This window comes from Salmo salar, chromosome ssa19 (assembly GCF_905237065.1).
Source record: "Salmo salar chromosome ssa19, Ssal_v3.1, whole genome shotgun sequence".
Taxonomy (NCBI): domain Eukaryota; kingdom Metazoa; phylum Chordata; class Actinopteri; order Salmoniformes; family Salmonidae; genus Salmo; species Salmo salar.
Genome location: NC_059460.1, coordinates 60413526 through 60427411, shown reverse-complemented (window position 1 = coordinate 60427411; position 13886 = coordinate 60413526). Strand labels below are relative to the sequence as shown.

Here is a 13886-nt window from a genome sequence, read left to right as displayed (position 1 = left end):
GGCCAAATGGCAAGTTAGGATTTTGATTGAGGATGAGTTTGAAGTAGATATGGCTAATAATCACACTGTCCATACACATGTTGCCTATAACATCTCTCATCAAAAGGGTCACTTTGACATTTTATAACCTAGTTCTAGTTGATTGATTGATTGATTGATTGATTGATTGATTGATTGATTGATTGATTGATTGATTGATGAATGGATTGTATTGTGTGAGCTGAGGCTACTGTGGGTATGTATAGTATAGTAAAGGAAAGTACAGTACAGTACTGTAGTAACCTGGCTTCCCATCTGTGCAGGGAACTCCAAGCAGGGTCTGCGCTGTAAAGCCTGTAAGCTGGGCACCCACCTCTGGTGCTCCTCTGAGCTGTCCCAACAGCCCTGCACAGGAAAGGTGAGTCAACTGCCCTAGATTCAGATTTCCCCACAGCTGTCTTGTACTCAACCATTACAACCTAAGTAGTGGACTGTTCTAGAGTTAGATATCTACTGCTTTCTGATCCTCAACAATTATGGTCTAAATATATATTTTTTTTTGGGGGGGGGCATGGTGCACCCAATACCCTCACTATACAAGGTGGGCTTGCGGGGGGGGCTGCATGTAGTCTCAAAGTCCCAATCGTGTTAGAAGAGGATGATCGTTTTTCCACTAGAGGAGCTAAAAAAAAAAGAAAAGAGAGGATAGAAATAGAAAGAGAATTGACAACCTGACAAAGAGAAACAGCTGAAGAAAAGAGAGAAGAAGAGGATGAGTGAGAGCCATAATAAAATGATCCGCAATGACTCTGAATTTCTATATGTGGAACAAAAGCCGAGGCGAGGGCTGAGGCAGATAGCTCTGTCCTGTTTTTTTCCCCCCATCCATCCCCCTGTCACCCCCCCCACTCACCCTCTTCTTGCATGGATCCGATTTTCTCAAGTCAGTCGGAAAAATCAACATCTCCCTGCACCAGGCGCTGTGGCTAATTCAGTGTGAAATGCGGTGTGTTTGAGGTGCTCGCAGTTCCCGTGGGACGCGACATGTCCGGCAGCAGCAAAACTTGTGTCCGCTGCATAGTCATATTGGAGGAGAGACGGCAGCAACATGCTACAGTAGCTCGTACATAAGTTTAGACCCGTGTTGCTCCCCCCCCCCTGATTAGTATCTAATGAATTTTGGTGTCACTTTGTATGCAAATTAAATATGGCCCCTGTGGAGTGGGATTTTCATTTGAATTCATTTTTAAACTTTTAATTCATTTAACTTAGTGACGTCAGCGTTTTTCTTTTTTAGAGTAAATTACAATTTATTTAAAAAAAAACAAGGACCAAACATTATGAAAAGCAAAGGGAGGGTTTGGAAAATATGGTTATACTGGTAATTCACCTTGCCTTCAGATAGGCTCGTTGAAAATGTCCACCATATTGCTTACTAACTCCTAGCCTAGGGGCTAGGAGTTAGGAGTGATGGTGTCAATACAGGATTGGACACCAGTCTCATTTGAGGTCAAAAGAGGGGCAATTGTGTGTTTGTCCAAAAGTGTCCAAAAATCTTAATCAGTTGGACATCTGGGAGCCACATTGAATCCAGCCAGGGGAATATCTTCAAAGGTGCATTAGTAATCTAGCCCAATCCCCAGCCCAGACCAATAATTATAATAAAGGCCCGATTGGGGTGGGGAGAAGGGATGATTAGGTAAGTTTGGTTCGTAATTCCACCCCTCTCAGCTTCACCACCAAATACTATAAAATAAAGTCGTCGGCCAAGATTATCGAGCAAGAGTTTTGTGAACACAACTAGTTTAGTTATCTATTCTCTCTCTCTCTTTCTTTCTCTCTCTCTCCCTCTCGTTCTCATCATCATTTTACCCTATCAGAGGTGAAGCTGTAATTTGGACAGGGACGAGGAGGCCCCCAAGATAAGCAATAAGAGAAGCAATAAGCATTAAATTGACTTTAGATCACTCCAGAGAAAGTAGAAAGTCACCCCTCCAATTCCCCACATGCCCTGCTGAGCACCTTGGGGCCATCTTGACAGCCAATAGGAACCTCTCGTCTCATTTATCAAAATCTCACGGTGGCGCATCTGTTATAATAAGACTAATCTAATCAAATGCAGAGAGGATACTCAGCTCATATAATGACTTATGATTTATGTTTCCAAAATGTTATATTTGGAAGAAGCGAGAATGATCGACCAGTTATCGCCACAAGACCGCGTCGGCGTGCCAAACTAAACCAAGGCATTAGCTCTTGGAGCCAACGCGAGTCTTCCCGCCTTGGGTGAGGTCACTCGTCACGGTTCACCTTACATGAGTATGGTTGACAATATTTGGTCGACGACACTGCCTGGTCCTAGGTTATCCTTTAGGTTATCGGTTCTCATCCCAAGACTGTGTTAGCCCACTGAACTGAAGCCAAGGCATTACCTCGGAAGCTAACACAAGTCTTCAGGTCTTGGGTAAAGTGTCTTATCACATTAGCGTGGTCCTGACACCTTATCTTCTCCTTTCTGTATAAGCTCTCATCCAGCCACTGATGACAGCTGTTGATATATGGATATATTTTACGCTCTGATGCCACAAAGATGAAAGTAGAGCTATGCTGCACCTAGGACGGGCTCGTACAGGAAAAAACAACGACACAACACTGCTCCCTCTGTCAAAAACTTTCAATGACTCAGATCGACCTTTGAGTTCTATTCTGTTCCTATTTCTAAATCAGAATCTGTGATTCATTGCCTCACACGTCTGTGGACTATTTTAATCCCAACAGCTTGGGTATTACTGTGGCGAATGTTGGTTTTCTGTCAAACGACAATGCCGAGGCTTTGTTGTGCTTGTCTAGCTGAAATTGGGTATGAGGTGTGAACGATGCTGTACAGATAGACATGATAAGAGAGTGCAGGTACAGTTCATTGCAAATGCAGAAGGCTAAGAATCGAGTTCCACCTGTCTGCTTGTTCAATTTACGGTGACCCCCGAGCCACAGACTGCAGAGGGAATATCATACACACACACACACACACACACACACACACACACACACACACACACACACACACACACACACACACACACACACACACACACACACACACACACACACTTTCAGCTCCCTTTGTAAACCACAAGACTCCATTTACGGTGGGAAAGTTTCTGACATTTGTGTTTGTCCGCTTTTCGCTGCTTAAATAACATTCAGCTGATAGGGTAAGAATTTGTTCTTAACTGAATTGCCTAGTTAAATAAAGGTTAAATAAAATGAATAAATAGGGACAGTTATTCATCCCCTCTCTGTCTCTTCTCATCCCACTCTACTTCTCTCTTTCTCGCCTGCTAGACGGGGGCCTTTAAACGAAACTTCAGCTCCCCTCTCTTGACTAACGATATGTTAGGGGTGGTCAAGGAAGCTCTACCATCGCAAGGTGAGGGAGTGTGTATGTGTGTGTGCGCGTGCATGTTGCTTGAGTGATCAGTGTTGATGCTACAGATACATAGACCTTTAGTTCATTCCAAGATCTGGTCTTTAGCCTGACACATAGTTTTTCTCTGTGTGTGTGTGTGTGTGTGTGTGTGTGTGTGTGTGTGTGTGTGTGTGTGTGTGTGTGTGTGTGTGTGTGTTTCTAGAGTCTGATAAAGGGGGAGTTGACCCTGTGTATGAGGCTCTGCGTTATGGGACGTCGCTGGCACAGATGAGTCGCTCTAGCTTCGGAAGCATCACTGAGTCCCCCATTCATAAGGTACACTGTTTCCACGCACTTGCGTTCATAGATACAAATAGTCGATTTGAAATGTTTTCTCACTAAAGCAATGTGTTTTGATATACAAATGCTAACAATAAGAGTTAAAACTGAGCAGTATTTTCCCAGCTTCTTTCCTTTTTTGCACGCTGTCTTCTTCCCTCTCTGACTTGGCACCTTGTTCTGATCTTCTTTAGGTGGAGAGAGTAGGGGAGGGACTGGAAACACAACCAATCGTTGAGGAGGAGTTTGTCCCAGAGACTGAGAGTGAGTTGGATCAAATTCCCCACAATTTACTCACCCCTAACCTATTACCAGACATCTCACCCCAACCTCTCACTCCTAACCTATTATCAGAGATGGAAGAGGAAGTGAGACATCCCACTCTCTGTTTTTTTCTGGTTCATATACATTCAATGAACTAAGCAGACCAGACCCATCATTGGTATCTATGGGAGAGCCACCCCGTTAAGTAGATTACGAATTACAATTTTTTCAATGGTAAACAGCCAGAGTGAACTATCTTTGTTTATCCACCATCTTTGCTATTATCCCTAACCCCTCCCCAATGTTTCCTGTAATATTTTTCAGCACTGAGCAAATTTCAGGTCTGCTGAGTACAAACTTGAACCTTGTGAAATTTCTGTGCAACTTCCGATGCCCGTTTTCTGTGAACACTGAGGCTGTACATGCTTTAATTTACAGTTTTAAGTGGCCAAGTAGACTACTGTGGCTATTTGATCATAATGTAGGCCTACCAGAGTGGCCTACCATAAAAAAACTATGGAGAAAATGAATCACATAACATTTTAACACGGAAATAGGGTTTATATCATTCATCCTACAGTAACAGCCAATGTGTGGTGTTTGATGCAGGCTTACATTCCATGAGACTTGCAAAAAACATGCAGGGCTTGACATTAACCTGTTTATCCACTTGTCCTTCAGACAAGGTGACTGAAAATGTTGTTTGATGCAAGAAACCACTTTACCAAATAAAATGAGTTATTATTCCCATACCATTATTACAGAAAATCAGACATTATGCTACCCTCTGCCTGTTGGCTATTTAGCTTATTCAAGCCTGTCTCAAAATACAACACTGCCCCTTTAATGCATAAAAAAGCTCTTTACCTGACTCGATTTTCAAAGATGGCTAGAAACACACGTTTTGTACTCTTGTAGGAAGCAATCACTCCCACATTGCTAACTACAAGTTAGCTATAACTGGGCTAATAACTCACTAACTAGCAAAGAATATGAACTAATGTGAACACGTGGCTACATGCATTTCTCGCATTGATCTCAAAAGAAGCGCATGATAATCACAACCACCCATGGTGTAAAACAGTCCAGTTCAAAGTAAGTGGCACAAATACATATATGGCAATGGGTCATTTGCATATAGGTCTGCTGCAGCTCTGATTGGTTATTGCGCACCAGTCTGTTTAGAGTACGGGCAATAGACTCCTATTCCGATGCATTCTGCCTACAACAAAATATTTTGCATAGTTAGTTTTGCACACTAAGGCATGAATCTTTTATTTTATTTTGGTATGTTGCATTGAAAGTGGCTAATATTGCGTTGATTCTATTACAATTCCCATAGTAAAGGCAAACATTGCTAATGTTAACTAATGGGGGTAACTCTAGAACTTCGTGCTTCTCTGCGCGACTTGATATTTCTTCTGTGCGCGGCAGTCCCTGGGAAGCTGCGCCTGTGCACTCGCGTTGCTGAGAGGAAACATTGCCCCTCCCTATCCTTTCACCCTAAAGCACGCTCACTCCAAACCCCCAAAACTCTGGGCTTTAAATGGTTGAGTCAACCTATTTCCTCATTATTTCAAACTCATTTATCAATGTCATGTCATTTAAATGTAATCAATGTAATGTTATATATGTAATGTTGCATCAACGTGACTAGTTGGTTGAACTTGCAAAAAGCCAAGCCTGGACTGTCAACCATTGTCCTCTCTCCTGAAATAATCTCTTTCATTATAGACTATCATTATACCCATCCATTAAACTGAGAAGGCCTTCCATTGCCAAAACTAGGTGGTGTGTGTGTGTGTGTGTGTGTGTGTGTGTGTGTGTGTGTGTGTGTGTGTGTGTGTGTGTGTGTGTGTGTGTGTGTGTGTGTGTGTGTGTGTGTGTGTGTGTGTGTGTGTGTGTGTGAGAGTATGCCTGTGTGTTTGTGTGTGCGTGTTTGTGTATGCATGCGTGTCTGTAGTGAATTCACCAGTGTCTTTCCATTTTCAATAAATCCGATGATATAAAGTACTGTGTATGCTTTAACTAACTGACCTTGTCTTTGTGCTATACTGCAAAGTGACAAGACCCCCTCCCTCTTTCTCTCTTTATCTTTCTGTATCTCTACTCTCTTTCAATCTGTATGCTCCCTCTCTCTCTTTCACTCTCCCTCCCTCCCTCCCTCTCTCTTTCTCTCTCTCCTCTCTCTCTCTTCCCTGCTCTCGAGCTATCTTCTCTCTCTCTCTCTCTCGCTCTCTCTCCCTCTAGCTCTCAATCCTCCTGAAAGTGAGGCTGATTCAGAGGACAGGGTCAGTCTGAAGGTGCGTAGTCAGCATATCTCTTTCCTTTCCTCCTTTCATCCCTCTTCACCTCTAACTTTAAACCCTCCCTCTCTTTATCTATCCTTTCAAACTCTACCTATCAACCTCCATGTGACTTTTTGTTCACCCCTGTTTTACTAAAATTGCATAGGCCAATACAGTACCGTAATAGCGTAGTATATGCTATTTACGATTGATTGCCATCCCCATGAGTGTACCACCCTCCTTCAGGCCATGGATGAGGCATGCAATGACATCAAACCAGACCTACAGTATGTCAGGCTTGGATTCGCCATGCCAAAACGGTTTTCCCCAGGCGCATGAACAATGAGGATATTTACTGCGATTTCGATGAGAACCTATGGCCAAATGCTCAAGACAGGCTGGACAGAAACTAGTGCCTGCTAAATATTATGTCTCTTTCCTTTCTTTCATTTGATTACATTGTGAAAGATGACTTCAATGATCACGCCTTTGGTCACACATGGGATAGAAATTACAGAAATGTTATGTTCAGTAAATTTGAATGTGTAGTGCAAGTGTATTGCCTAATGTGAAAACAGTGTAATGTACTGTAATTTACAGTACTGAATCATTCTACATTCAATGGGCAATTTTTAAACATGCATATTACATTTTTTGCTATTGGATTAACTGGTTGTTAAAATAACTAAATTGAGAAGATATCATTATTTTGTGTTTTGGTGAACCAATGTACTCATATTTCGAAAGTAAACTTATATTTTGGATCAATGGTGAAAGATGTCCACAAACAAAACGAATGCACAATGAAAGGTTTTGAATGCAAGACTTGCTGCATTACAAGTGTTACCAGTTTGGAAATTTGTAATAGAAGTTTTGAAAATTCACCACACACATACTTGTGAAAATAGTACCAAAGTAATCAAATGAAATACAAAGTGTGTGAATTAGACTAATCTGGTGTGTGCGTGTGTCCAGACTCCAAAGCGCATCGACGTCCACTCTGTACACACCTACGTGGCTCTGTACAAGTTCATCCCTCAGGAGAAGAATGATCTGGAGTTGCAGTGAGTTAAATACATAGTACCTTTGTTTGTGTGTGTGTGTGTGTGTGTGTGTGTGTGTGTGTGTGTGTGCATGCATGTGATTTTGTGTGTGTGTGTGTGTGTGTGTGTGTGTGTGTGTGTGTGTGTGTGTGTGTGTGTGTGTGTGTGTGTGTGTGTGTGTGTGTGTGTGTGTGTGTGTGTGCCTGCACACGTATTCAGACAGAAAGTCAGACTTCGCATTACCACATGAAAGGTAAAAAGTTAGAGGTAAAGAAATAGGCAGTGATGAAGAATGGATGAAGGGAGAAAGGTATGTGTGTATGAGGAGGGGGTATTGTCGCAGTGGGCAGGTGAGAGAAAGAGGAAGGACAGGTGTGCAGTGCCAACACATCTCTCAGACCATCTGCCTTCTCACTGGGGGTCTGAGACGTAACTGGCAACGCTGTTGGAGCCACAGACTGAGAAGGACAGGCAGCCGGGAATGTGTGTGTGTGTGTGTGTGCGCATTTGTGTGTTTAATCAGGACCTGTTGTTTCACTCTCAGACCTGGCGATCGAGTGCAAGTAACTGATGACTCCAATGAGGACTGGTGGAAGGTGGGTGAAAAATACGTTTTTTGTTTTGTTAGAATTCTTTAACTATCCTTCCGTTCTTCCTTCCTTCCTTCTGTTCTTCCTTCCTTCCGTTCTTCCTTCCGTTCTTCCATCCATTCTTCCTTCCTTCCTTTAGAAAAATGCAACACATTTGGATAGGTACAGTTAAAGTCGAAAGTTTACATACACCTCAGCCAAATACATTTAAACTCAGTTTTTCACAATTCCTGACATTTAATCCTAGTACAAATTCCCTGTCTTAGGCCAGTCAGGATCACCACTTTATTTTAAGAATGTGAAATGTATAATAGAGAGAATAATAGTAAAGAGAATGATTTTGTCACAAAAGGTGCCGTGTTGAATTGACCAAACTGCAGCGGGTATGTGGATACTCATAGTTTTTTAATAAACAAAAGTAAAGCATCCACAGGGAAAAAAACAATAAATGATACTCACGACAGCAACAGTTTTGCAGGCTATACAAAACGCAGTGCAAAAACAACTACCCACCAACACAAAGACAAACACACCCTATTATATAGGACTCCCAATCAAAGGCAACTCAACACACCTGCCTTCAATTGGGAGTCCCATCCCAATTAACTATACATAGAAAACAAACCTAGAACCTATACCCACAACTAACTAACTAAACATAGAAATTCATAAACACAGAGCAGTGCCCAAACCCCCCGGAATACATAAATAAAACGACCTACTACCTACATCACCACCCCAAACCATATAAAACAAATACCCTCTGCCACATCCTGACCAAACTCCAACAACAAATAACCCTTAACTGGTCCGGACGTGACAGATTTATTTCAGCTTTTATTTCTTTCATCACATTCCCATTGGGTCAGAAGTTTACATACACTCAATTAGTATTTGGTAGCATTGCCTTTAAATTGTTTAACTTGGGTCAAACGTTTTGGGTAGCCTTTCACAAGCTTCCCACAATAAGTTGGGTGAATTTTGGCCCATTCCTCCTGACGGAGCTGGTGTAACTGAGTCAGGTTTGTAGGCCTCCTTGCTCGCACGCGCTTTTTCAGGTCTACCCACAGATTTTCTATGGGATTGAGGTCAGGGCTTTGTGATGGCCACTCCAATACCTTGACTTTGTTGTCCTTAAGCCATTTTACCACAACTTTGGAAGTATGCTTGTCCATTTGGAAGACCCATTTGCAAACAAGCTTTAACTTCCTGACTGATGTCTTGAGATGTTGCTTCAATATATCCACATAATCTTCCTGCCTCATGATGCTATCTATTTTGTGAAGTGCACCAGTCCCTCCTGCAGCAAAGCACCCCCACAACATAATGCTGCCACCTCTGTGCTTCACGGTTGGGATGGTGTTCTTCAGCTTGCAAGCGTCCCCCTTTTCCCTCCAAACATAACGATGGTCATTATGACCAAACAGTTCTATTTTTGTTTCATCAGACCAGAGGACATTTCTCCAAAAAGTATGATCTTTGTCCCCATGTGCAGTTGCAAACAGTAGTCTGGTTTTTTTATGGCGGTTTTGGAGCAATGGCTTCTTCCTTGCTGAGCGGCCTTGCAGGTTATGTTGATATAAGACTAGTTTTATTGTGGCTATAGATACTTTTGTACCTGTTTCCTCCAGCATCTTCACAAGGTCCTTTGCTGCTGTTCTGGGATTGATTTGCACTTTTCACACCAAAGTACGTTCATCTCTAGGAGACAGAACGCGTCTCCTTCCTGAGCGGCATGACAGCTGCGTGGTCCCATGGTGTTTATACTTGCGTACTATTGTTTGTACAGTCGAACGTGATATCTTCAGACATTTGGAAATTGCTCCCAAGGATGAACCAGACTTGTGGAGTTCTACAATTATTTTTCTGAGGTCTTGGCTGATTTCTTTTGATTTCCCCATGATGTCAAGCAAAGAGGCACTGATTTTGAAGATAGGTCTTTAAATACATCCACAGGTACACCTCCAATTGACACAAATGATGTCAATTAGTCTGTCAGAAGCTTCTAAAGCCATGACATCATTTTCTGGAAGTTTCCAAGCTGTTTAAAGGCACAGTCAACTTCTGACCAACTGGAATTGTGATACAGTGAATTATAAGTGAAATAATCTGTCTGTAAACAATTGTTGTAAAAATTACTTGTCATGCACAAAGTAGATGTCTTAACCGACTTGCCAAAACTATACTTTGTTAACAAGAAATTTGTGGAGTGGTTGAAAAACAAGTTTTAATGACTCCAATTTAAGTGTATGTAAACTTCCGACTTCAACTGTAAATCTAAGGGCTCCATTACAAAGCTTTCACCCTTCCAGTCTTGTCAATATCAGAAAAGACATGAAAGCATTCAAGTATTCAAACAGGATCTACTATACTTTATACAGTAGTGATGCACGGGTCAGCTATTTCTTCACCTGCACCTGCCCGCACTTGCTAATAACCTATCTGCAACCGCCTGATTATACAGTATGTAATAACATGACAATCTGAGGCTTGCACCCGACCCTAACCCACAAATATAGAAAATGCACTCGTTCTAGATAGCACCTTTTGTAGAAGACTAAATAAACGCTTGTTCATAAATCGACAGAATGAATGTTTCAATCTAGTTGACATCGGGTAAAGTTTGTTTTCATTTCCCTCTTTCATCTCTGCTTCGCTCGCGCAGCAAAGACATTTAGGTACTGGGGAGAAAACAATAACAACAAAAAACAGGGAAGATTTTTCGTGCAACATTTTCAAATGACATCAGTTTGACCGGTTGTAAGAAAATTCTATGTTTTTAAAAAAAATAGCCCAACATGTTTTTCATAAGATTTCAGTTTGGCTTGGATGCATATATTCTATGTGGTTGGAATACGATCATCTTTTATGATGGTTATAGCACCTCCACCATTTACAGACAGTCCTTAACCATGCATTCATTCTCTCAAGATGCTGAGAAAGAAAGAAATCCATATTTCTCCACTCCTGTTCCTGATAAAAATGTACATTTGGTGTTTAATTTTACTGCAGGAAATGCTTTATTCTGCAGGAGTATATTATATTAGGCTATGTGAGAGGTTATAGACCAACAGTCAGTGTCCAGATTTCAGTTATGCTACTATTCCATTTAACCCATCTAAACTGTACAGTTCCCTTGACGTGCCCTTTTGAAGTCCCCGTCTTGTGACTGTCGAATTTGTATAGTGCCTCACAATCATCACACATAACATAGCCGACACTGCTAACATCCTCTTTTACCACTTCACAAAATCTTTCCCAAACATTAGACTACTGTTCTGGCCCTCCCTTCTATTTATTTGTAACTTCCCATTTTGCAGCTTTTCTCTTATTGAATTAAACTCCGGCATTGTCCTTTTTGCCTCTGTGGATCGTCATTAACTTTTTCTGCTCAAGTTCCCAAAAGCGTTTGGCAATTGGTGTGTATTTGGTGTGCTACAGTTCAGCCTGGTCTCATAGGCTAGACGTAACATAGTAAATGTAAATCCGGGACACTCAAATTAGTATGATATGTTACATTTGGTAAGACAGAAGGTTACTTAAGGCTAAAATGAAAGTAGGGCGGTTGGTCGGTTACATAACACAAACGTCTATCTTGGACAACTTTAGCATTTTAGCTAATTAGCAACTTTGCCAATACATACAAATTTTTAGCTCCTTTGCAACTACTTAGCATATTAGCTCACCCTTACCCTTACCCTAAACCTAACCTTAACCCTTTAACCTAACTTCTAACTTTAGCCTTAACGTTAACCCCTAACCCTAACCCCTTGCCTAGCTAACGTTAGCCACCTAGCTAACATTAGTGTTAGCCACCTAGCTAACATTAGCCACAACAAATTGTAATTTGTAGCTTATTGTACGAATTGCAATTTGTAACATATCATACAAATTGTAATTCGTAACATATCATACGAAATGAATGATAGACATCCACAAATGAATACATACAAAACGTACCCCTGAGTCCAGGTTGTACAGTTAGGCCCTAAAGCTTAGGCTACGCACTAACGCCAGATAAAAATAATGTAAGAAAAACCTCAATGTAGCCCATAGATATGAATTGCACGAGAATTATACATTTATGAATTTTTAATGCATTGTTTTATCTATATTCAACCAGCCCGCCACCCACACGCCCTTCATCCACACAATATTTCCTGACCCTAAACATGCGAGGTCAACCGGTGCATCACTAATATACAGTACATCTCCATGAAGTGTTCTTAGACAATGGAGAGGGTAGTGTCTTTATCTAGGTACAAGTTGGCCATAAGCACAGATCTAGGATCATCTTAACTTCCCCCAATTCTACCTGTAACCATTAGGTGGGGAAAAGCAAAACTGACCTTAAATCAGTGTCTTTGGGCAACTTCGGTTTAGCAGAGCTAGTCAGTAAGTGGAGCAGGATGTAATGAAAGTTTTATGTGCTTTGCCTTTTGGTTTGGCCTAATGGAGGTAAGGTGAGCCCAGATGGAAAGGCAATCGTCAGCTCACACAGTTACACACAAACACGTCGGGACACAAGCGTTCATGCAGACACACCATTTGTTCAAACAATAAAAAAGTGCTGTATCTACATGGATGTGCCGTTTGTCTATTGGCATTCGGCGTTTACACACCTTTTTATCACTACATCCCTGAGAATATACGAGCATAGTGTAATTAATTATCTTAACTATGTTCTGCCGTGTGTGTTCGCAGGGGAAAAGCAAAGACAAGCTGGGTTTCTTCCCCGCCAACTTTGTACAGAGAGTGCGCCCAGGTGAGCGTGTGTGGAAGGTTACGGGTGGTTTCCATGGTGACCGTGACAGAGGGCAGATGACTGTGAAAGAGGCTCAGGTACGCTGACACACACGCACAAAACACGCGCACACACGCACAGACACACACACACACACACACACACACACACACACACACACACACACACACACACACACACACACACACACACACACACACACACACACACACACACACACACACCTGTACTAAACACACACCTTTCTTTTCTCAAACTAGATCTGTGTGGGGAAGAACGAAGAGTTGGACGGTTTCCTAAAGCTGAGCAGTGGGAAAAAGAGAGGTCTAGTCCCTTCCAAGTACCTTCTGGAGATATGACTTCCGTCAAAGAAGGGAATTCTCTGTGTCCCGACCCTCGTTCTGCCCTGAAGACCACCCTCTATCAGGAGCGCTTCCCTAACACCTCACTGACTGCCAACTCCCTGGATGTGGAAATGGACCCTCCCACCAACACCAGAAAACATAGAGAGGGAGGGAGAATATGGTGGACACTGGCCAGGATCAAATTGGTTTCACTGCTTTGCTTGGAGTGGTGGAATAATTTAGAGAGAAAGGAGGGGGGAGGGCTTCTGTTGAGCTAGCTGCTTTACCTGTGGTGTACCCTCACACTCTTTTACCTGTTCTCTCTCTCTCACACACACACACACACACACACACACACACACACACACACACACACACACACACACACACACACACACACACACACACACACACACACACACACACACACACACACACACACACACACACACACACACACTGCACAAAGACACTAATGCTAACAATGGCCCTGGAGCTTGGGCGGCGTGACTGTAGCAGGCAGCGGTTGTCTGAAAGATGTATGGATACCTCACAATCTACACAAGCACAGCTTCTGCTTGAGCCAAGGTGGAGAAGACTGGCAGTTATTCGCCGTGTTGGTCGTGTGACCTTTTGGATTTCATGTGAAAGTGAAATTTGGACGTTTTTGTGAGTCCAAGTTCTGTAGCATTTTATTGTAGCAGCTTGTTGCGACCAAGCTCTTTTCCTTTGAGGTTGTCCTCCCAGCCAGATAGGGCATAGCCGCATTCCCTGTGGCACAGATTATTTAACACATTGGGGCAAACCAAAGTGGGTAGAAGGGGGCCTCAAGGGCCTTATGCTTGATTTGAGGATTGTAGCTTGG

At 42.3% G+C, this 13886-nt stretch overlaps 1 protein-coding gene across 1 annotated transcript in view; it reads left to right on the top strand.

Annotated features, from left to right (window-relative positions):
* LOC106579369 (SH3 and cysteine-rich domain-containing protein 2) overlaps positions 1-13391 on the top strand; it is a 42098-nt gene extending 28707 nt beyond the window's left edge. Inside the window, exons 3-11 of the mRNA XM_014159209.2 lie at positions 303-397; positions 3325-3409; positions 3612-3724; positions 3922-3991; positions 6242-6294; positions 7255-7343; positions 7867-7918; positions 12617-12754; positions 12938-13391. Coding sequence (XP_014014684.2) covers positions 303-397; positions 3325-3409; positions 3612-3724; positions 3922-3991; positions 6242-6294; positions 7255-7343; positions 7867-7918; positions 12617-12754; positions 12938-13036 — 794 coding nt within the window. The 3' untranslated portion in view covers positions 13037-13391. The remainder of the gene's footprint in view (positions 1-302; positions 398-3324; positions 3410-3611; positions 3725-3921; positions 3992-6241; positions 6295-7254; positions 7344-7866; positions 7919-12616; positions 12755-12937) is intronic.
* Positions 13392-13886: the final 495 nt, after the last annotated feature.